Source organism: Agelaius phoeniceus, chromosome 23 (genome assembly GCF_051311805.1).
Source record: "Agelaius phoeniceus isolate bAgePho1 chromosome 23, bAgePho1.hap1, whole genome shotgun sequence".
NCBI lineage: Eukaryota > Metazoa > Chordata > Aves > Passeriformes > Icteridae > Agelaius > Agelaius phoeniceus.
The window spans coordinates 6,029,539-6,052,935 of NC_135287.1; the positions used below are offsets into that span (position 1 = coordinate 6,029,539).

Genomic DNA, 23,397 nt, shown 5'->3' on the forward strand with positions numbered 1-23,397 from the left:
TGACCCAGTTAACAAACCCACCTTGGGCATCTCGTGGTCTCCCCGACCCTGCCCATCTCTGCAAGGAGGGAACCAAATTATTTTTGAAACAAGTGGTGGAACTGGTTGCTACATCTTAATGAAAATGACTTTTTTTTTTTTTCTTTTCTCTTATTTCTTTTTTTTTTTTTTTTTTTTTTTTTCTGAAGGAGACATTTCTATGTATATAAACAACCCTTCCTCCCCAACCTGGTTAGACAAGAATGTTCCTGGGTGTGGACTGCCTTGTATAATTAACTGCACAGCTGGAGCCCTTCTGATCCCTCCACGTCTGCTCCTTCCTTTCCTCCTTTCTTTCTTTCTTTCCCCCTGCATCCACCTGGGCGCGATCTGGGCGCGCTGCTCCTCCTCGGGAGCTCGGGCTGCGTCACTGGGGCAGGAAGGTTCCCTGAATTCAGCATTCCAGAGCCATTCCTGGCTGGGAGCAGCACCAGGCAGAGCCTGCCTGCCTTGGAGGGGGCTGAGAGACAGGAGCTGGAGCAGAGAGCGAGCAGAGAAACCCCTAAAAACCCCTGTTTAGGCCATGGAAACGGGGAGTGCAGCCAGGACAAACGGCACCGCCAGCAAGCCTGAGGACGTGAAGAGCCCGAGTACCCCCAAAAAAGAAGAGGAAGCCAAGAAGGCCACGAGCCCTGGCGGAGGTGAGAAAGAAGCTATAAAAGGCACGGGCGGTGCTGCGTTGGAGACAGGGCAGATCAAGAGCTCCCTCTTCTCTGGGAGTGACTGGAAGAGGCCCATCATTCAGTTTGTGGAGTCATCCGACGAGAAGAGGTCAACCTACTTCAGCATGGACTCGGCCGACTCCAAGAAGATGCAGTTCAACAGCGGCCAGATCGGAGACATGAGGAGACCAGGCCTCAACTTCCCGGAGAAGGGCGACCTCAGGAAGTCCCTGTTCTCCTTGGATTCCAAAAAGAGCTTCCTGCCCGCTGACGGGGAAGGGAGGAAGTCCCTGTTCTCTGCGGGGGACCTGAAGAAATCCTCCCTGCCCCTGGTGGAGACGGGGGACCTGAGGAGACCCTTCAACAAGGCCGAGCGTGCGGCGGGCTCGCGGCCCCGCGTGAAGCTGGAGGACGTTCTCTGCGACTCCTGCATCGACAACAAGCAGAAGGCTGTCAAGTCCTGCCTGGTGTGCCAGGCCTCCTTCTGCGAGCTGCACCTCAAGCCCCACCTGGAGGGAGCGGCGTTCCGGGACCACCAGCTGCTGGACCCCATCAGGGACTTCGAAGCCAGAAAGTGCCCCGTGCATGGCAAGACCATGGAGCTGTTCTGCCAGACAGACCAGATGTGCATCTGCTACCTCTGCATGTTCCAGGAGCACAAGAACCACAGCACGGTGACAGTGGAGATCGAGAAGGCAGGCAAAGAGGTAATTTTATCCTCCTTTCATTCCTCCTTTCATTCCTCCTGTCATTCCTCCTTTCATTCCTTAGGCTCCCAGCAGCCGGCAGATGTCACAGCACAGCCTTTGCTCCCCTGCTCAGGTCATTTTTGGGGTGGAATCCTGGATGCAGGGGTCCTGGTGGGCAGTGTTCAGTGGACACTGATATTTCCTGGCTGCTGGTGGGCAGTGTTCAGTGGACACTGATATTTCCTGGCCCTTGGTAGGCAGTGTTCAGTGGACACTGATATTTCCTGGCTGCTGGTGGGCAGTGTTCAGTGGACACTGATATTTCCTGGCCCTTGGTGGGCAGTGTTCAGTGGACACTGATATTTCCTGGCCCTTGGTGGGCAGTGTTCAGTGGACACTGATATTTCCTGGCCCTTGGTAGGCAGTGTTCAGTGGACACTGATATTTCCTGGCCCTTGGTGGGCAGTGTTCAGTGGACACTGATATTTCCTGGCCCTTGGTAGGCAGTGTTCAGTGGACACTGATATTTCCTGGCCCTTGGTGGGCAGTGTTCAGTGGACACTGATATTTCCTGGCTGCTGGTGGGCAGTGTTCAGTGGACACTGATATTTCCTGGCCCTTGGTGGGCAGTGTTCAGTGGACACTGATATTTCCTGGCCCTTGGTGGGCAGTGTTCAGTGGACACTGAGATTTCCTGGCTGCTGTTTCCATGGGATGGGTGCTCTCCCGATCCTGGCTGCAGCAGCACAATGCTAGAATTGGGCTGCAGGCTGCATTTAGGGATGGAGAACCTGGCTGCCAGCACACCTGGCTTCCAGCAGAGGCTGAATAAAAGCCCTAAATGCCAAGTTTTTAAAAATATTCTTGAGTTTTGGCAGTGGTTGTGTGGTGTTGCCCACAGAAAGGTGGGCACTGCTCAGGGTCAGCACCTCCAGAATACAGATTGTCAAATCAGTGCCTGCTAAAGTTTCTCATGGGTGCTAATGACTATTGAAAATTGCTATCTCAGCTCCTGAGAGTGACATTAGGTTTTGGTTTTTGTTTTTTTGTTTTTTTTTTTTCTTTTCTGTTGAGCCACACCTATGGAAAAAAATCTTTTGAAGTTTAGATGGAAAAAAACCAAAACCCTGGTGCAAGCACAAAACCTGATCATTTCCCCTGAAGTGTTACTACAGCAGGTTCAGAGGATGGACATCCAGGGAGATTTCACTAATGAAATGTCTTTCACCTTTGTTTGCTCAAAGCCTCCTGTTGTTTGCTTTCTGGGTGGATGAGGAGGATTTCACTTGTTCTAGCAAAATTCAAGGTCTCACCACATTTGTTGCTGCACATCCCCGTGGTAAAAGGGAGAAACTTTCTAAGCAGACAGGACAGGGGAGATAGCAATAAAGAGACCTGTAAAATATTAATTATATAAAACAAGGTGCCTGGAGTCACACGGGCAGAACCTGGAAGGGCACTAAGATCTCCTAAACCCCAAACCAGTGCTGGGTGTGGTGACCAGGCAGACACTGTGAGAAATCCTCGAGTTCCCTTAATGGGAAGAACAATTTTACTCTTTCCAATGAGCTGGGAAGATTCACCTCATCAGGCTGAAAGAGCATCTTGTGCAGAGCTTATCTCTGGCTCCTCTGGTCTTTTCTTGCCATGTCACCTCCAGCTGGCAGCCCTGCTGAAACCAGACAAAGCCTTTTCCCCGTCTCAGACAGCCTTTCCCAAATTCCTGCAGGGCTTGCCAGCCTGCTGTTTGTTCCATAATTGCCTGTGCTCGTGGTTTTGATGTCAGCCCTGACATAAAGCTGGGCCTGGTGTCTGCCAAGGTGTCCAATTCCTGCCTGGAATGAAGGGAGCAGCTGCTTCCTGAGGAAGCAAAGCTGCTCAGATCCTTCCTCCTGTGGCTGGAGACACCTCCAGCACCTTGATTTTAAAGGCACAGCCATGGATGAGCAGAGATTGGGATTTAAATGCTGTTTGATTCCTGTCTCTGAGTCCTTGTAACACCTTTAGCTCTGCTGCTACTCAGCCTAGAGGATTTAGGATTTATCAACATGAATCATGCCCCTGTGTTTCTCCTGACAGAGCCTGATCGTGTTGCAACTCGAGAGAGCATTCACTCAGACAAAAACAATTAGCAGCAAAGCTGTTGCCTGCAAATGTTTGTTCCCACCTCTGATTTATTCACCAGAGGTGGAGCCTCAGCAGGAGACACAAAGAGCAATGAATATTTCCAAGCCCCTGGTGTGTAACACCTCTCCTTATCGAGTCAGCCCGGCTGGAATTTGTGACCACAAACTGGGAGGGTGCCTGGTGCTGCTGCCCTTTTGGGAGGGAGAAGTCACAACCTCACACCAGGTCACCCCTGTCCCTGCCCTGTGCTCCCAGCTTGGCATCCCAGCAGCTCCAGAGGAGCTTTAAAACCCCCAGATCCATCCTGCCACTGGAACAAAGCTGTGTCCTGACAGGGCTTTTCACTTTAAAACCTCCAAATCTTGTGCCACTGGAATGGTGACCAGAACAAAGCTGTGTCCTGACAGAGCCTTTCACACCCTGCTGGACGTCCAGGATTTATCTGCAAGGATTTCCTCATCTGTGGCTCCAGAACTGGAGAGGGCTCCAGATCTGGATTTTGTTTTGCTGCGCTGCCAGCCTGGGAGCTCAGTGACTTGGTGGCACAGAAGTGTCACAGAATAAGCTTGGTTCAGGTGCATCTGCCCCCCAGGTCTGCAGAATTAATGCAGATTTCAGCCTGGCTTTGCTGTGGGCCTGCAGGGAGGAGAGGGGCTGTGCTTCAGAGCTGGGAAAGGAATTAGGAAACGCTGCTTGTCTCAGGGAGCAGACAGAGCAGAGGAATGCAAACAAGCCAGAACACAGACACCTATAGTTAGGGCAGTGCACAGGCTGATATCTCTGTCCCAGACAGAGAACACAGCAGCATCTTCCACTTTTCAGGAGCCTGGGGTGAGAGTCACTCACCCCCTGTTCCTGCTGAGCAGACACAAGTGAGAGAAAGGCACAGGGACTCAGACACTTGTCCTGACTTCCCACCCAGTGCTATTTGCCTATTTTACCCAGCAAACCTTTAATGCTCTCCCCAGATCCACTTTGCATTCATTTCCTGCTGCAGGTTTAAAGGAAAAGTAGCAGTTTGCACCAGAACCAGTGCAAAAAACCAGCCAGGAAAAAGCTCTGTGAGGCTGGGGAATAACAACTCACACCTGGAAAGTGAGAATGCTCCACAGCAGCGTGCACAGGCCAATAAAACCCTGATTTATCAGCAGAGCCCCCCCTTGGAGCCAGCATCCTTCATTCTGAAAGGGGATCCTTCATCCCAAACCTGTTCTACAGGGCTGCTCTCCAAAGGAGACAACTTCACCTCTGCCTGCCAGTCCCAGAGCTGGAAATACCCTGGCACTGCCTTCCAGCAGCAGCCCTGGTGCTCAGCATGCCAGGTCAGCTCTGCTGAAAAGCACTTTGGTCTGGTTGTTTTTTTGCTCTAATTCTTTATCTTTTAAAGCAAAGTTCGCTGTGGGTACAGGAAGGGGAGCTGGGTGTTCCTCCTTCCCACAGAGCTGCCTTGAAAAGGGGAGGTTTTTACAAAGGCTGAGCCAGGCTTTGAAGAAAGCCATCCACAGAGATGGATCCAGAGTGGCTCCATCCCTGCATCACTGTCACTGAGCAGAGAGCAAACAAAATTAACCCTTGGAAGGGCTTGGGTGCCTTTCTCAGTGCTTCAGTGTGGCTGTGGGGTTTTACCTGCACCAGCTGTGGCTGCTCTGTGGACACAGCTCAAAATAAATTTGTCTGTTTGCCTGAATTCTGCATTAATCCTCTACACTGAGGACAGAATCCAGGCAAAATCCACTGGTTTGCAAGCAAGGAATTCTCTCCAAGCTGTGCAGACTCAGCTTTTCCAGTGGCGTTTTGTGGGATGCTGGCAGAGTTTTCAGGGGTTTCAGCCCTTAACAGAAACCGGGATGGGAAAATGCAGTTGTGCACCCAGAGATGATGGATCCAGAGGGGTTCCCATCCCTGCATCACTGTCACTGAGCAGAGAGCAAACAAAATTAACCCTTGGAAGGGCTTGGGGGCCTTTCTCAGTGCTTCAGTGTGGCTGTGGGGTTTTACCTGCACCAGCTGTGGCTGCTCTGTGGACACAGCTCAACACAGATGTTCTGTCCCCAGAGCTTCCTGCAGGAAGGACAATCTTCCCAGCTGGAAATCGGAGTAAATTTGTCTGTTTGCCTGAATTGTGCATTATTCCTCTACACTGAGGACAGAATCCAGGCAAAATCCACTGGTTTGCAAGCAAGGAATTCTCTCCAAGGGCTCAGCTTTTCCAGTGGCATTTTATGGGATGCTGGCAGAGTTTTCAGGGGTTTCATTAACAGAAGCTGGGATGGGAAAATGCCCCCAGCAGGAATCATGTCCCAAGCATCCCCCTGACTTTTTCCTGGCCCTGCACTGGGACAAGGAGCTGGAGCAGCACTTGTGCAGCTTTCCCTTGGTTAATTAGCAGAGCTCTCCCAGGCTGGGGACACAGGGCTGTTCCCAGGGTGTTCAGGGCATGATGCTGCTTGTGCTGCCGCTGCCTCCTTGCACAAAGCGCTTGCATCATCGTGCAGGGCTCTGTAATCTCCCATCTGCAGCTCCTGCACGGCACCAGGGCTGGGTTCAGCTCTTTGGATGTACACTCTGAACTTTCACTGAAGCCTCTTAACTGCCCTAATTAGCTGAGGCCTTAATAGGGGATCCAATCTGAGCGTGAAGGTTCTCAGTGCCTTCGTTTCTCAGCCTGCTGTGCTCAAAAAAATTGTCTAAATCTGGATTTCCTGGCTTTTCCCCACACTGTTCTGGTTATTTCTGCTCTGGGGGACCCCCACCATGGGGGTGTTGCTGTTTTATCTCTCATTAGGATCTTCTGAACCCCAAATCCTCCAATGGATTTGTTCTAGAGGGTCCCTCAAGGATTTCTGACCCTGGAAAATCTGAGAAACGTGAAGACAGATGGGAGTTTTCTCTTGGGGAGTGAAGCTGAGGTGCTGCCTGTCCCTAACCCCTGTGGCCCCATTCTGTGACTGTTTATCTGTGATATACATGGGCTGCCAAAGCAACCTCCCAGACATAAAAAGGTCTTAAAACCATCAGGAAATCACCTCCTGACCCCTTGGTGTTGTGCTCCACCTCCAGAGAACCCTTCCTGAGCCCTTCTGCCCATGCCACCAGTGCTTCCACTATTCCAGACTCTCCCTGCACCTCTCTTTAACATCTTCCCCTGTATTTAGGGTGGTTTTTTCGTAGTATTTATTTAATTTCATGCAGCACCCCACAATCCCACCTCCCTTCACCTCCCCTGCCCCTGCTGCACTCTGTGCTGGTGTTTCCCCTTTGCCAGGTCTGGCTGAGTGTGGGATTTGCATCCTGGCCATTGGGACCATCTCTGTAATTTCCATTTGCAAGTCATAAACCTGCTCCAAATTGTTGTGTGCCTCTGCTCCTGAGTGGCTGCTCCATCCCACACCACCTTTCTGGGGGGGTGTTTGAACTGCTGGGAGTCACGAGCACTTTTACAAATAATAGTTCCCAAAATTCCTTGGAGACCCATCTTAATTAAAAAGGACCATAAAAGCATAATATTGTTATCACCACCTTCCAGCCATCACCTGATTTATTTTTTTTTTCCTGTCATTTTCTCTGCAAATCCCTTGAGTTTGGGAGTGTCTACCTGGCTGTGAAAGTTCTGCTCTTCCCCAAAAATTCCTTTCAGTCCTTCTCTGTAGGATTTTACTGCCATTCTTATAAGGATATCCTGATTTTTGGGGATGAGGAGGGAAATAATTGCTCTGGAGGTGAGATTTTTACAACTTCACAAGCAATCAATGCCACTTGCATGCAGCTTTGTGGCTCAAGGAAATCCCTGGAATTTGGGTGTAATTTCTCACATTGGTTAATGCAGTGGATAAACGGATCTCAAACATTTTCATCTCATTGCATTTCCCTGCTGTGCAGAGTCTCCATGCACAGGACATCTCCCCCTGCACGTGGGAATGGAAACCAGCAGGAATTCCTCTGAGTCACTGTCTTGAAAATGTGAAAATTATGGGATCAAACTCCTGACTTTGTTGTTTCCATGAGTAGCAGGGCAGATTTTCTCATCTGGAAGCCAGTGTGGGCTCCCTGGTGAAGCTGTGCCACAAAATCCTTCCCTGTGTGCCCTGAACCCCTGCAGAGGGTGAGAATCAGCCCATGGCAGCCTTCAGGCCACTGCTGAGGGTGTGTGGGTAATATTTAGTGCTCTCCTAACTCCTAAAAACAATGTGAGGATGCAGCTTTTGTGGCACTGAGACACCTCTGAGCACACTTCCCTTTTTTCTGCCCACTTTTCCTGCGTTTTATAAGGCAACAAAACCACCATCCAGCCATTGTCCCTCCACAAACAGAGATTTTCTGAGTTGGAAAGGCCAACAGTTGTTGGCTCTCAGAGCAGCTGTGCTGGATTCCAGCTCCAGAGGCTGTTCAGACACTTGGCTGGCATCAGCACAAGAGCTCCTGTCTGGGCTGGTTCACAGCCTCTTCCCCGCTCTTCATTTCCAGTGCAGAACCGAAAACCCTCAAACTCTGATCAATAAAGACCCAGATTTTCATGTTCCACTGCATTCTTGGACGGACAGCTGGAGTGTGAGAGTGGATTTATCCATCCATGCCTCTAGTTGTTGGCCTGAATTTCAGTGGTTTGGGTTAATTTAATGATTTTGCAGAAGATCCCACACGACCAGCAGGTTCTCAGGACTCTCCTGACGTGACAGAACACGGAATTTCTGCCAGCTCTGAAATTCCTCAACAGCTCTGGGCTGGGTGTCCCACAGCCAGGTTGCCTCCAGCCATGGCTGAGGCCAACCTGCACACACATGAAATGCAGAAATGCCCCCAAAAAGGCTGGGGCAGGATCTGTGGGGCAGGGATGGAGAATGGGAACAACCCAGGGAGGCACTGCTGGAGTTAACGGGGCAAAACTTTGCCAACATCCAGGCCCAGGGCTGATCCAGGGAAAAAATGATCCAGGGAAACAGTGCCACAAATTCCTGTGCCGGTCTCAGCTCTGAGCCTCTCTGGGAAAAAATGACCCAGGGAAACAGTGCATGGTCTGAACTGCCACAAATTCCTGTGCAGGTCTCAGCTCTGAGCCTCTCTGGGAAAAAATGACCCAGGGAAACCGTGCATGGTCTGCACTGCCACAAACTCCTGTGCAGGTCTCAGCTCTGAGCTTCTCTGGGAAGCCACTGCACAACAAAATGCAAATGATCCCAGTGAAGTTGCTGATCTCAGCCCAGCAGGTTGACTACACCTCTTCCCTCCTCCTTTTGTGGCCTTTTTTTTTTTTCCCCCTTTTCAATTTTTTTTTTTTCCAAGCATTCCCCAGCTCCATCGCTACATGAAAGCTCTCAATTCAGAGCAAATTAATCCACAATCCTGTCTAAACAGAATTCCTGCCGGAGGCATCATCCTCTTGTTGCAACACTCGTCAAACGTCATTCCGTAATTACATGAAAACTGTTATTGCTGCACAGGCACACCCTGGGCTGGGCCCTGCTCTGCACACACAGCTGAATTTTGAAACAGCTCCCTTCCCCTGCAGCTCATGACTCCCATGTGATTAAAGGCAGCCTGGGAGGTGGGTGCTGCTGCTTTGCTGAGGGAGCTGAATCTGCTGGGACGGTGCCCGCTGGCAGCACGGGATGCCCTCTGCAGCCTGGACCTCCCTGCTGCTCTGCTCTGCTCAGCACAGCAGCGTGGATGTGTCCTGGTTTAGGGCAAATTTGGGAGAAAAACCTCCAAAAGGGGGCTCCTCCAGAAAGCAAACCCACACCAACCAGTTTGGGAAGGATTCCTCGGAGAGAAGTGGAAAGAACCTGTTTATTTAACAGGCACAGCACCCCCCAGCACACAAAATGAACAATACCAGGTGACACCACTCTGTCACTGCTCTGAAATGATGACAGATTCAGAAAGTCTCTCTGGGGGTGGTCGCTCTGTTCTCAGTCCCTCCTGTGCTGGGGCAGCTGCTGCAGCCACAAGGTGCAAACTCTGGGTGTTTGCCAGGCCCCAGCCTGGAGCAGGTTCGAGTAGGCCCAAAAAAGGGAAAGGAGAAACAGTCCAGGGAAAATTTGGGCTGCTTAGCTAAACTAACTAATGAGCAGGAGCAAAAAGCAAGAGCAAAGCAGGAGCAAAGCAGGAGCAAGAGCAAAGCAAAAAGCAAAGCAAAAAGCAAAAGCAGCACCATGCACTGCCCTGTCTGTGTGTCCCACCAGCCACGGGGGAGCGGCTGAGAGCAAAACCAAAACAAAACATTTGCTCTGCAGAGCCAGTGTGGAAGGCACAGAACATGATATCCAGCATGAACAGAACACAGGAATGGGGATACAGCATCACAACTCACCCTAGGACAGGATGCTGTGGGACAGAGAAATGGCAAGGGTTTCTCACAGTGGCTTGTGAGAACTTCCAGGGAGTTGTAAGGATGTGTAACTGGTTAAGTACAAACAATCTGCAGGTGGTGGTGTTCTACTTGGTCTCCACACAAGGACGGTGTGTGAGGAAGGTGTTTTTGTTAAGTAGCCAATCAAATAGAATATATCATATCACTCTATAAAAACCACGCAGTTCTCTTGAATAAAACCTTTGCTCTTTCTGCAGTCCTGCCTCTCACCTGTCCCTGTGTCATTCTCGGTGCAAGAGTGACACAGCAGGGCTGGTGGAAGGGGCCACCCTCAGCCCCAGCTCACCAGGCTCCCTCTCCTCTCCTCTCCCCACAGACAGAGCTGTCTCTGCAGAAGGAGCAGCTGCAGCTGAAGATCATCGAGGTGGAGGATGAGGTGGACAAGTGGCAGAAGGAGAGGGACCGCATCAAGGTGCGTCTGGGGGGTCCAGTTCCCCTCTCCCTCCTGTAAACCCCAGTTCCTGCTCCCCTCCTCTCCCACATCCCTCCATCCCTTCCCCACTCCATCCCTTCCCCAGCCCTTATCTCATCCCCAGCCCAAACTCCGAGCCAAATCTTGGAAACAACAACTCCCACTGAAGTCATCTTGCGACATTCCCTGCGGGGAGATGCAGCCCTGATGCAAAACCAAGGCACCTCCCTGCTCTGGCTCCTTTTTTAGGTCCTTTATGGCCCTTCCATCACCAGTAGCCAGGCAGATTTAGGAACAAAATCCACAAATAACCTGCAGGAGGGTTCTGGGTGGCCCAAACTGAGATAAGAGAGCAGGAGCAGATGAATTTACCCACACAAATATCTTATTTATGGTGGAACAGCTTATTTCCATGCTGAGAGAGGGCTCCTTTGTAATTCTTGCACTGTGGTAAGGGTTGGAATAGAGTCATGGTATTATTTTTTTCATTTATAGCCTAACTGAATAAAGCAGTGAAAGCACAAGTTGGAGACACCCCAGAAAATTTGCATAATATTAACAGGCAAAGCCATTCTTCTCCCTTTTATGTGGTGCAAGCACATTGGCTCACCAGCTCTGCTTTTCATCTGCTTTATTATTACTATTATTATTATTATTATTGGAAACCTGACCCAGAAATTCTGACTCTCAATATAGTTACATCCCCAGTCCTTCTCAGGAATATTTCAGAGGCACCTCGAGGTCAGGCTTGTAAAAAGAGTTTCAGCACCTTTCATCCTTTGAAATAGTGGGAATTTGGTTCTCAAATAATCCAGGAGCCAGAGCCCTGATTTAGAAGGTGACAGAGTGTTTTTAAATGTCACCTGTGAGTGCATGAATTGAAATGGGAGATGTGCTCTTACCGCTGGGAAGGCAGTGGCCCTTTTGGATTGCATCCATGTGAATATTGCAGGAACAGGTATTGCTTCTCTTGGCACAACTTTCCTGCAGCTGAGACTTGCCTAGCTGGAGTTTCCATACTCTAAATGCTGAATCCTTGGATTTATCCCCCTCTGTGTTTCTCTGTTAGCAAAGAACTCAGTGAAATTTTAACATTTGCTTGCTCCTCTTTCCCGCTGCCTCCTCTCTCTGCCCCTTCCCCACCCAGAATTACACCACCAATGAGAAAGCCACGGTGGACCAGCACTTCAAGGAGCTGATCCGTGACCTGGAGAGGCAGAGGGATGAGGTGAAGGCTGCCCTGGATCAGAGGGAGAAGATTGCCTCGGAGAACGTGAAGGAAATCGTGGATGAGCTGGAGGAGAGGGCGAAGCTGCTGCGGGAGGACAAGGAGAACAGGGAGCAGATCCACCAGATCAGTGACTCCGTGCTCTTCCTGCAGGTGACCCCATTTCCCTTTCCTTTGCCCTTGTGAGGACAGGATTTGTCCCAAAGACAATCCCAAACAAGTGTGAGATGTGTGAACTGTCAGCAATGGTGAGAGACTGAGTGGTGGTCAGAATCCAAATTTCCTGTGCCCTACATATGCTTATATATTATTATATACTCTCATTGCCCTTCCCTTTGTCCTTGAGAGGATGGCATTTGTCCCAAAGACAATCCATGTGTGAACTATCAGCAATGGTGAGAGACTGAGTGATGATCAGAATCCAATATTTTTGTGGACTACACATGCTTATATACTATTCTAGGCTAGTAATTTTTTTACTACAATAATTGTGTTAATCATCACATAAACAAACTTCTACACTCTGCAACATCTCTTGCTTGCAGAAGTTGATTCTTCTTTTCCTGTCAGCCAGTCTTGATTCAGCCCTCAGTCTTGATTCCATCCTCAATGCTCTGCTTGTTCTTGCCAAGGCATGCTGATTATCAGATCTCTTGTGCTAATCAGGTCCAAAACACTCTGTGGCTTGTGTGCCCCAATGTGAGCCTTCCCCAGTTCCCATCCAGGGCAGGGATTCATGGGGACATTTGGAGCTGTCTCTGCTCTGGTGGGTGAGGAATGGACCTGGACATGCCTTTGGTTTGTATGGATGGCTGCAAACCATGGACAGAACACCTCCCTGCCCACCTTCCCTGCTCTCCTTTCTGTGACCGTGTTCACAGGGGTCCCAGGGTGAGGGGAGAGACCAGAACGTTGACTCCATGTTTCAGAAGGCTTGATTTATTATTTTATGATATATATTATATTAAAACTATACTAAAATAATAGAAGAAAGGATTTCCTCAGAAGGCTGGCTAAGAATAGAAAAAGAAAGAATGATAACAAAGGCTGGTTACTGACCAAGACAGTCCAAGCCAGCTGGGCTGTGATTGGCCATTAATTAGAAACAACCACACGAGACCAATCCCAGATGCACCTGTTGCATTCCACAGCAGCAGATAACCATTGGTTGCATTTTGTTCCTGAGGCCTCTCAGCTTCTCAGGAGGAAAAAATCCTAAGGAAAGGATTTTATAAAACATGTCCGTGACACCTTTCCGCTTTCGGATTCCAACACCAACCAGCTCCCTCCGATTCAGCCTCCACACCTTTATGCTCCTCATTCATGCAATCCCTTTCTCTGGCAGGAATTTGGGGCTCTGATGAGGAATTATGTGCCCCCTCCATCCCTCCCCACCTACAGCGTGCTGCTGGAAGGGGAGAGCATGAGCCCATCCATGGGGCTGCTCAGGGATGATCTCCTCAACGTCTGCATGAGGCACGTGGAGAAGATCTGCAAGGCAGACCTGGGCCGCAACTTCATCGAGAGGAACCACATGGAGAACGGTAAAACATCCCAAATATTCCCCTCCCTGCTTCCCTGGAGGGCAGGCTCAGGGGTGGTGAGGATGGTGAGCACTCCTGGTGAGGAAGAAAGCAAGCAAAGACCTGGGCGGGGGAAGTGGGAGAAGCGACTCCTGTAGCTGGAATTAATTCTGGAAGATGAGAGTTAGAAGAATGTGAATTCTGGAATATCAGAGTGGGGTGGAATCAGCTGAACTGCCAGGGGTTTAGGGTATCTCATACAGGACACCAAACTGGCCCCACTTCCCTGATTTTTGGTTCATTTTAGGGTTTCATGTTTAGGATTTAATGTGTGGAGTCAAGAGCAGCCACCCTTCCCTCCTGCCCTGTGCCAGGCCCCAGCAAGGCCCTGGAAGTTTAGCAGGACATTTTCCAGGAGGGGAAACTCCTGAGGTCTGCTGAGGCTGCTCAGTGAAGGGTGAATTCACACAGGTGAAATGTGGGGTGGCAGGTTTGAAACCCCATTTGTACGCTCAGCACATGGAGGGTGCTGGTGTGACATCAAACATTACAAGTGCGGGGTTTCAGCACTGAAATACCCTGCAAGCACCTGCCACTGAGAAGGAAATATTTGAAAATGTAATTTTCCAAGTAAAAAATGGCTCCATTTGGGTGTTCAGTTATAACTTGAGCTGGAATGATTCTGATAATGTTCCCTGTTCCACTTGGGACAGCTTTCCTGCCTGCCCTGACCCAGGGTGTTCACTTCAGTGGTGTTTGAGGTGAGCAGAGAGGTCACAGCCACCACCACATCAGCAAAACCAATCTTTTAACTTTATAACCCACTTCCTCACAATTAGCTGTGAATAAAGGACTTGTCTTGCATCAGGCTCACACCTGAGATCAGGACAGGGCACCACAACAGGGCTGTGCTGCACTTGCAGACCTTTGTAACCCTGGGCACGTTGCCCAATCCCAGGGGATGACCTCTGGCAGCAGGGATGGCAGTGAGGGGTTATCACACCTGGATGGTTGTCCAGGAGAGCAGGGATGGGTGGTTATATCTCACCTGGATGGTTGTCCTGGAGAACAGGGATTAGTGGTTATCTCACCTGGATGGTTCTCCAGGAGAGCAGGGATGAGTGGTTATCACACCTGGATGGTTGTCCTGGGATAGCAGGGATGGGTGGTTATATCTCACCTGGATGGTTGTCCAGAACAGGGATTAGTGGTTATCACACCTGGATGGTTGTCCAGGAGAGCAGGGATGGAAATCACTGGTTATTTCACCTGGATGGTTGTGCAAAACAGGGATGAGTGGTGATCTCACCTGGATGGTTATCCTGGGATAGCAGGGATGAGTGGTTATCACACCTGGATGGTTCTCCAGGGAGAGCAGGGATGAGTGATGATCTCACCTGGATGGTTGTCCAGAACTGGGATGAGTGGTGATCTCACCTGGTTATCACACCTGGATGGTTGTCCAGGAGAACAGGGATGAGTGGTTATCTCACCTGGATGGTTATCCAGGAGAGCAGGGATGGAAATCACTGGTTATCTCACCTAGATGGTTGTCCAGGGATAGCAGGGATGCCAATGAGTGGTGATCTCACCTGGTTATCTCACCTGGATGGTTCTCCAGGGACAGCAGGGATGCCAATGAGTGGTGATCTCACCTGGTTATCTCACCTGGATGGTTGTCCAGGGACAGCAGGGATGCCAATGAGTGGTGATCTCACCTGGATGTTTGTCCAGGACAGCAGGGATGCCAATGAGTGGTTACCTCACCTGCTTATCTCACCTGGATGTAATCTCCCAGCCACTGAGGAAGCCCAATACCAGGGCAGCAGTGGGTGAACTCAGGATAAGTGGCACCCTGCTCTTCCAGGAGGATGTGGGAGGCCAAAAGGTGCAGGAATAACCTCAAGGACAGCTCATGCAACACAGGAGCTGAGGAGCTCTGCTGCAGATCTGCAAGATCTCTGATAATTCTCTCAAATTCACAGTATTTACTGGAGACCCCTCCTGTATTAATAATTACACTGCCCAGAGCCATCATTCTCCATCAGACATGAATTGAATGGACCAGATCCTTCTGGACAAACCTTTCAGGAAGGTCAGGGATCCCAGAGTGCTCAGGATGCACAGCCAGATGCAGGTTTTAAAGCTCTCCCTGTCTTTAAAGTAGCACCAGAAATTGAACATTTCTCATCTTCCATCACTGCAACATTCCTATTAGAATTCCCAACACTCCACATGCTCCAGAATTACTGAGAAATTTGACAAGACCTCAATATCAATAGATGACAAACAGATGCAAAAATCACTCCTGTGCATTTTTCTTTCTTTGTTCGCCTGAAGCTGTGCAGAATTTCCATCTGCTGGGTTTTGCTGGTCCTGGAGCATTTTCCTTGGGCATTTTTAAAACCCAACAAGGTTCTGCAGCCCCTCAGTTGGGGTAGCTCAGGATAAAGCCTGATTACTTCTTGATTATTTTAATTGGGGTCCCCTCCATGTTATAGATGCCAGAAGCCCTTGTTTTTATGTGAAATCCATGGAATCCAAGTGCCAAAATAGTTTTTAAACTCCTGCCAGAAACCTGGGTGCTTCCAGGAGCTTTACCAGGGACTCAGCTTGGATTCTGCCCTAATGAAAAGCTGGGAAATGTTATTTATGGTGAGTCCCAGGAGCTTCAGAGCTCTCCCTTCTCCAAGCCACGGTTACAGATGAAAGAGGGCAGCACTCTGCATCCAGTGGCTGCCAGGGAATTAAATCCATTAAGGAACTGTGGAGTTATTAACTCAGACTCCCCCTGAGTCACTGCAACAGGTTCATTTGCAGCTGGCTTGATCTTCCACTGTAAAAAAAAACAAAACTTCCCAGGAAGAAATATTATATTAATGGAATGAAAGCTGCTTAATAGCAGACTCCAAAGGGAATCCATGTCCTTTTAGTTGTCATAACAGGTACCTGTGTGGTGAGGAGACAAATAACCAGGGAGCTTAAATAGCACTGAAAGGAAATGGGAGAAATAAAAGAAAAGTTTGTTCAGTGACTTGAGAATCAAAGAATGGAGCTATTTAAACATGAAAACTGAATTTACTTCCTTGCAGAGAACAATGGGTTTGCAGAGGCCTCCAAAGAATGTTTTTATCAGCAAGTGTGGTGATAAAGCCTCATTTCCTGTGAGTCAGTGCCAGAAACCCAAACCCGGGCTGTGTAGGTGTAAGTCTGATCCATGAAACCTGAACCAGCCCCCCTTGCCCAAGAGTTTAGAGCTGTTTGAAGCTCAGCTTTAGCATCTCTCTATAAGAACTGGAGAAGCCAACCCGTGGAACCCTCCCAGGAGTGATTTCTGGAGCTCTAAAGAGTGGCAGTTCTCCATCAGCCAGGCTGTGCTAGGCTGAACACACAACAGGAGCCAAACTCAAACTTTGGGAGTAATTTTTAAAATGCCACACAACAGCATTTTGGTAGGAAAATGCCTCAACCCTCAGATCTCCCTATGGATTTAATAGAAGTTTCTGTGTTTGCTGTGAGGTCAAATGCTTCACCTGGGCTCTGCCTCTGAAGAAACCTTTTATTTTAGACCCTGGCCAGCTCCAGAACTGCTTTAGCTGCCAGGCAAAGATGCCCCAGGGGGATTAAAGAGCCCCAAAGTGCATCCCTGTGCTGCCTGGACCTGGGGGTGCCGGTGATGAGCAGCTGGGCATGAGCCAGCAGAGTGCCCTGGTGGCCAGGGGGGCTCCTGGCCTGGGTCAGGAGTGGCGTGGCCAGCAGGAGCAGGGAGGTCACTGTGCCCCTGGCCTGGGTCAGGAATGCTGTGGCCAGCAGGAGCAGGGAGGTCACTGTGCCCCTGGCCTGGGTCAGGAATGCTGTGGCCAGCAGGAGCAGGGAGGTCACTGTGCCCCTGGCCTGGGTCAGGAGTGGTGTGGCCAGCAGGAGCAGGGAGGTCACTGTGCCCCTGGTCTGGGTCAGGAATGGTGTGGCCAGCAGGAACAGGGAGGTCACTGTGCCCCTGGCCTGGGTCAGGAGTGGTGTGGCCAGCAGGAGCAGGGAGGTCACTCTGCCCCTGTGCTTGGAGCTGGTGAGGCCACACCTGGAGTGCTGTGTCCAGTTCTGGGCCCTCAGTTTGGGAAGGATGCTGAGATGCTCAAACACAGGGATGGTGAGGGGCTGGGAACACAAACCCTGTGAGGAACTGGGGCTGTTCAGCCTGAGAAGAGGAGGCTCAGGGGTGCCCTTATTGCTCTCTGCACCTTCCTGAAGGGAGGTGCAGACAGGTGGGGTTGGTCTCTGACAAAACCAGAGCACACAGGCTCCAGCTATGGCAGGGAAGGGATAGGTTGGATATTGGGGAAAAATTTTTCACCAAAAGAATAATAAAGCACTGGAATGCTCTTCCCAGGGAGGTGGTGGAATCACCATCTCTGAATGTGTTTAAAAACAGACTGAGCTTGGCACTGGGTGCTGTGGTCTGGGTGAGGTGTGAGGGCACAGGTTGGGCTTGATGATCTTGGAGGTCTCTTCCAACCTCATCATTCTGGGATTCTGTGATTAATTCTGTGATTCTGTGACTCTGTGATTCTGCAATTCTGTGACTCTGTGATGCTGTGATTCTGTGATTCTGCAATTCTGCAATTCTGTGACTCTGTGACTCTGTGATGCTGCAATTCTGTGACTCTGTGATTCTGTGACTCTGTGATTCTGCAATTCTGCAGTTCTGTGACTCTGTGACTCTGTGATTCTACAATTCTGCAATTCTGTGACTCTGTGATTCTGCAATTCTGTGATTTAGTGATTCAGTGATTCAGTGACTCTGTGGCTCTGTGACTATGATTCTGTGATTAATTCTGTGATAAATTCAGTGATTCAGTGACTCTGTGGCTCTGTGACTGTGATTCTGTGATTAATTCTGTGATAAACTCTGTGATTCAGTGATTCATGCCCTGCTCTCCCTCCCCAGGGGATCACCGGTTCATGATGAACAACTACGAGTGGAACCAGCCTGACAACCTGAAGAGATTCTCCATGTTCCTGTCTCCCAAAGGTAAGGATGGCATCCCACAGCTGGGCAGGCTCCCTTCCACCTCACAAAAGGAACTTCACACGATCCAGCCCAAAATTTGCTCTTTTCCACATCTCAGATCCATCCTTCTGCACGTTTTCTCTCCAGTTACAGAGCTTTTGCCTCAAAGCAGGCAGAAAAGGTGATCAGTTTTATGGGGAAGAGCTGGAGTGGCTGAACTCTATCCAAGAGTGAATATAGGGGAGTTTTTACATGAGTTTCCAGGATAAAATCAGAGTTTTTCTCCACCCAAAGCTTATCTCTCTGTGCTATCAAGTGAATGCTGCATTAAGATTTTACTTTCACCACCAAACATAATTTTTCCTTACAGGGAAAGGACAGAAGAAGTGAGGAATATGTCCAAAAAAAAATAAAAATCAGGAGTCTGTAGCTCCTCTGTGAGCTCTGGCAAGAGCCCTGGGGATTTGCTTGTCCCATTCGTAGTGTGGCCACTGCAGGGTGAATTTTTGGAGTGAACCAACGCTTCCAACACATCCAGCTCCAAAATCCCAGTTGGAATTCCTAAAGTGGCATCAAGAGCAGGGAGCTGAGAGTGCTGAAAGCCCGGGGAAGGCGAGAAACAAAAGAACAGGAAGGGTGGCACAAAGCAAGGGACCGAATTTCAGCCCTGCCTGGGTTTGCCAGGTGTTCCCAGCTGCTGCTGTGGGCAGGGACAGGGACCCTCCCTGAGGGCACATTCCTGCCCTGTGCTGGTGTTTCCTGAGGATAACCCAGACCCCAACACTGAGCCCTTTGTCTGGGTTGCCACTTTGCCCTTTTCTGCCCTTTTCTGCCCTATTCTGCCCTCAGCCCACGCCTGGCAGCTCCCTGAGGATGTTTGGAGCGGGGCTGGCATTCCTGTTTCTGTGCCAGCAGGGCTCTTCCCGAGTTCAGGGGCAGAGGGGTGATTTTCTAGACCTGAGTTTGTTTTTCTGCTCTCTTTCCTCAAGGTTTGCAGGCCCTGTGCTGTCAGGGAAGTTCTGCTGAGACCAGACTCAGCCCTGCACCCAAAACTTTCCAACCCTGAGGGAAATCTGAAAATCAATTTTAAACATAGCACAAGCTGAGCTTATCTCTACCCAAAATCTGGAGCTTTCAGGTGGAAAAAGCCCCGAAGGCATTAAAGGGGTGTGGCAGGGAGGAGCAGCAGGCAGTGCCATCCCCTGGGATGGGGACAGTGCCCAGCCTGGCAAAAAGGAAGGGGGAAAAGAAGGGAAAAGCCATTTTGGCAGTGGCACAGCATGGTCAGTGAGTGCTGAGCTGGGATCCAGCATTTCAGGAGGGACCCTCAGGCCCTGCCAGGTCCATGTGGTTTGTGTCCAGAGCAGAGTGAGGCTGCACAGCCATTCCCCTCCTCCTGCTGGCTGTCCAGAGCTGGGGGATGCTTTATCCCAGCTCCACATCCCTGTTTTCCTGGAAACACACACAGTGCTGCCTTCCCAATTACTCACTCTGTGTTTGCTATCAACAAAGTGACTCTGGCCAAAAACAAGGCAGGCCATGATTGCTCACAGAGCCTGTGCTGGATGGGGATGGAGCAGAGAACGGCAAGGATCCAGATGATCCATGGTTGGACACAGAGCCTGTGCTGGATGGGGATGGAGCAGAGAAAGGGCTCAGGGAGGGTCCAGGTGATCCAGGATTGCCTGTGCTGGATGTGGATGGAGCAGAGAAAGGGCTCAGGGAGGGTCCAGGTGATCCAGGATTGCACCCAGAGCCTGTGCTGGATGGGGATGGAGCAGAGAAAGGGCTCAGGGAGGATCCAGATGATCCATGGTTGGACACAAAGCCTGTGCTGGATGGGGAAGGAGCAGGGCCAGGGCTCAGGGAGGGTCCAGCTGATCCAGGATTGCACCCAGAGCCTGTGCTGGATGGGGAAGGAGCAGAGGAAGGGCTCAGGGAGGATCCAGATGATCCATGGTTGGACACAGAGCCTGTGCTGGATGTGGATGGAGCAGAGAAAGGGCTCAGGGAGGGTCCAGGTGATCCAGGATTGCCTGTGCTGGATGGGGATGGAGCAGAGAAAGGGCTCAGGGAGGATCCAGCTGCTGGAACCATTCCAGGGGGGACTCTGGGAGCAGCATGAATCAGTAGGCAAAGCAGGAGACGTGACCCACTTGGCTCGCAGGCTGGCTGGCCAAGGATCAGCCCATGAATAATGCACCATCCCCATCATCATCATCATCACTGAGCTCTCCTGAGCTCCCTGTGCCCTGTCCCTGTGGCAGCCAAGTCCAGCAGTGCAGCTGATTGCATCTCTGTTCAAGAATCCCAAAAAACAGGAGGGGGAAAAAAGCCGAGGACCACCCTCTGCATTGTGTCACAGCCTTGGAATCCTTCAGTATCTCATGGCAGCTTTGCTGCACGCCCTGTTTGCAGGCTGGGTCACTGCAGATTCTGCCCCAGGCCACAGTGGAAATTCTGTTTGCTGGATTGGGGAATGCTCTGTGCTGATGGCAGCAGCCCAGACTGGGGAACTGCTTGGATTCCAGCTGAACCCATTGGGTTTGAACCCTGCTTAAATTCAAGGCTTCCACTGCTCCTGAATTTCATAATAAATGGCTTCAAGCTGAAAGATAGGAGGTTTAGATGGGATATTAGGAAGAAATTCTTCCTGCAAGAGTGGTGAGGCCCTGGCACAGAGCAGCTCTGGCTGCCCCTGGAGCCCTGGAAGTGCCCAAGGCCAGGCTGGACAGGGCTTGGAGCAACCAGGTGTCCCTGCCCATGGCAGGAGCTGCAATGAGATTATTTTTAAGGTCCTTTCCAACCCAAACCATTCCATGCTCCAATATTTCCTTGCAGGGATGACAGGATGAGGCAGAGGGGCATAAAACACTTCTAACACTGCCCCAAAGACAGAGGAGCAATCTGTCCAGCTGCTCCAGCTCCTTTCTGACCTCTCCCACTGAGCTTTCTTCTCCTGGTGTGTCAGTTTGGCCAAAGCCAGGAGGAGGCTGGAAAAATCACCCTGGAATGAAGAGTAGAAGGGACTCAGGCACACAGAGAGAGAATTGTGTGCACAGAAACACACCTCAGACAGAATTGTGTGCACAGAAACACATCTCAGACAGAATTGTGTGCACAGAAACACATCTCAAACAGAGAAGCAGTCCACAGGATGGCAGCAGAGCAGCTCCAAGGATCCTTCTTTTTGCTTTACTGCGTGCTCAAAGGGCTTTATTGCCTCCCCTACACACCAGTGTGTGTCCTGGTGGAGCCTGGGGCACTCACCTGGCACAGGGCAGGGAAATGTTCCTGTTCTGGGACACACAGGGCAGGGAAATGTTCCTGTCCTGGTGCACACACAGGGCAGGGAAATGTTCCTGTCCTGGGACACACAGGGCTGGGAAATGTTCCTGTCCTGGTGCACACACAGGGCAGGGAAATGTTCCTGTTCTGGGACACACAGGGCTGGGAAATGTTCCTGTTCTGGGACACACAGGGCAGGGAAATGTTCCTGTCCTGGGACACACAGGGCAGGGAAATGTTCCTGTTCTGGGACACACAGGGCTGGGAAATGTTCCTGTCCTGGTGCACACACAGGGCTGGGAAATGTTCCTGTTCTGGTGCACACACAGGGCAGGGAAATGTTCCTGTTCTGGTGCACACACAGGGCAGGGAAATGTTCCTGTCCTGGTGCACACACAGGGCAGGGAAATGTTCCTGTCCTGGTGCACACACAGGGCAGGGAAATGTTCCTGTCCTGGTGCACACACAGGGCTGGGAAATGTTCCTGTCCTGGTATCTCTGGAGCACTGAACCCCCAGCTCTGCCTGCAGAGCTCTCACATGGAGTACCCAAACCCAAACCTGCAGCTCTGTGGCACTGGGAGCTCTGCTCACTGCAGGAGAAGAGTTCTTCTCTCTCTGTCCCCCATTCCCCATCGCCCAGGGGTAAAACCCAGGCTCTCCTCTGCTGCCTGGGCCCTGATTTCTGCTCTGGGGCTGCTCCCAGCTCGGTGGGGACCTTTCCTAGAGCAGTGCCAGGCACAGCCTCGTCAGGAGCCCACTGCTGAACTGGATGCTCTTGTTTTACAGCCAATTTCAACCCACGGTCATGGGAATTTTCCTCCTTCCAAGCGACCGAGGAAACACTTGGTACGGGTAATTCTGCCTGCAGCCTGAGAGGATCTAACCCCCCGTGCCACAGCTTTCTGCCTCACTAACCCACCTCTCCTGCTGCCCCTCTCAGCTGCCCTGGCACCTAAAAACCCCAGAGCCAGCCCCTGCTGGGTTATCACACACAGCCCAGCCAGGGAAAGGCACCCCTGGTTCTGCTTGGTCACAGAGAAAGGAGGTGCAGAAACACAGGAGGAGGTTGGCAAAGATGCCCAGAACACTCAGAGCACCCTGGGGAGGTTGTGGCAGAAGCAGGAGCAGACTCCAAGTACTCCCAGCCAGTCTCAGAAGCACGAGGTGCTTCGTTCTATCACACCTTTTATTAATGAGAGGTATTCATACCTCTTAGGTGTCCTTGTTCTCTAAGGAGGATATTCCCAACTGGACATTACAACCCCCATTTTTTCCCCCTGAATTCCATGGTCATTCCTTCAGTGAAGGGGGGAAAATGAAAACCCCCCTTTTTTTCCTGAATTCTGTGGTTATTCCTTCAATGATGGGGGATATTCCCAACAGGACATTAAAACCCCCTTTTTTTTCCTGAATTCTGTGGTTATTCCTTCAGTGGTGTGGGGATATTAAAACCCCCCGTTTTTTTCTTGAATTCCTTGGTTATTCCTTTAATGATGGGGGGATATTCCCAACTGGACATTAAATCCCCCCTTTTGTCCTGAATTCTGTGGTTATTCCTTCAGTGATGGGGGGATATTCCCAGCCAGGCTGGAGATTAAAACTCCCATTTTTTCCCTGAATTCCTTGGTTATTTCTTTAATGATGGGGGTACATTAAACCCCCCATTTTTTCCCTGAATTCCTTGGTTATTTCTTTAATGATGGGGGTACATTAAACCCCCCATTTTTTCCCTGAATTCCTTGGTTATTCCTTTAATGATGGGGAGACATTAAAACCCCCATTTTTTTTCCTGAATTCCTTGGTTATTTCTTTAATGATGGGGGTACATTAAACCCTCCATTTTTTTCCTGAATTCCTTGGTTATTCCTTTAATGATGGGGGGACATTAAAACCCCCATTTTTTTTTCCTGAATTCCTTGGTTATTCCTTCAATGATGGGGGGATATTCCCAGCTGGAATATCCTGTGTCCTCAAGGACACAGCCTGGCCCACGTTCATGCCTTTTCTTCCCAGATCCCCATCTTCCTTTCCCTTCCCATTTTCCTCCTTTGC

General features: G+C 50.4%; 1 protein-coding gene across 1 annotated transcript in view; it reads left to right on the plus strand.

Moving 5' to 3' along the window:
- The first annotated feature begins 562 nt into the window (after positions 1 to 562).
- The window catches only part of TRIM29 (tripartite motif containing 29), a 28,623-nt gene continuing 5,788 nt past the window's right edge, over positions 563 to 23,397 (plus strand). Inside the window, exons 1-6 of the mRNA XM_054647548.2 lie at positions 563 to 1,408; positions 10,201 to 10,296; positions 11,444 to 11,677; positions 12,870 to 13,068; positions 17,993 to 18,076; positions 22,132 to 22,197. Of these exons, the coding sequence (XP_054503523.1) occupies positions 563 to 1,408; positions 10,201 to 10,296; positions 11,444 to 11,677; positions 12,870 to 13,068; positions 17,993 to 18,076; positions 22,132 to 22,197 (1,525 nt within the window). The remainder of the gene's footprint in view (positions 1,409 to 10,200; positions 10,297 to 11,443; positions 11,678 to 12,869; positions 13,069 to 17,992; positions 18,077 to 22,131; positions 22,198 to 23,397) is intronic.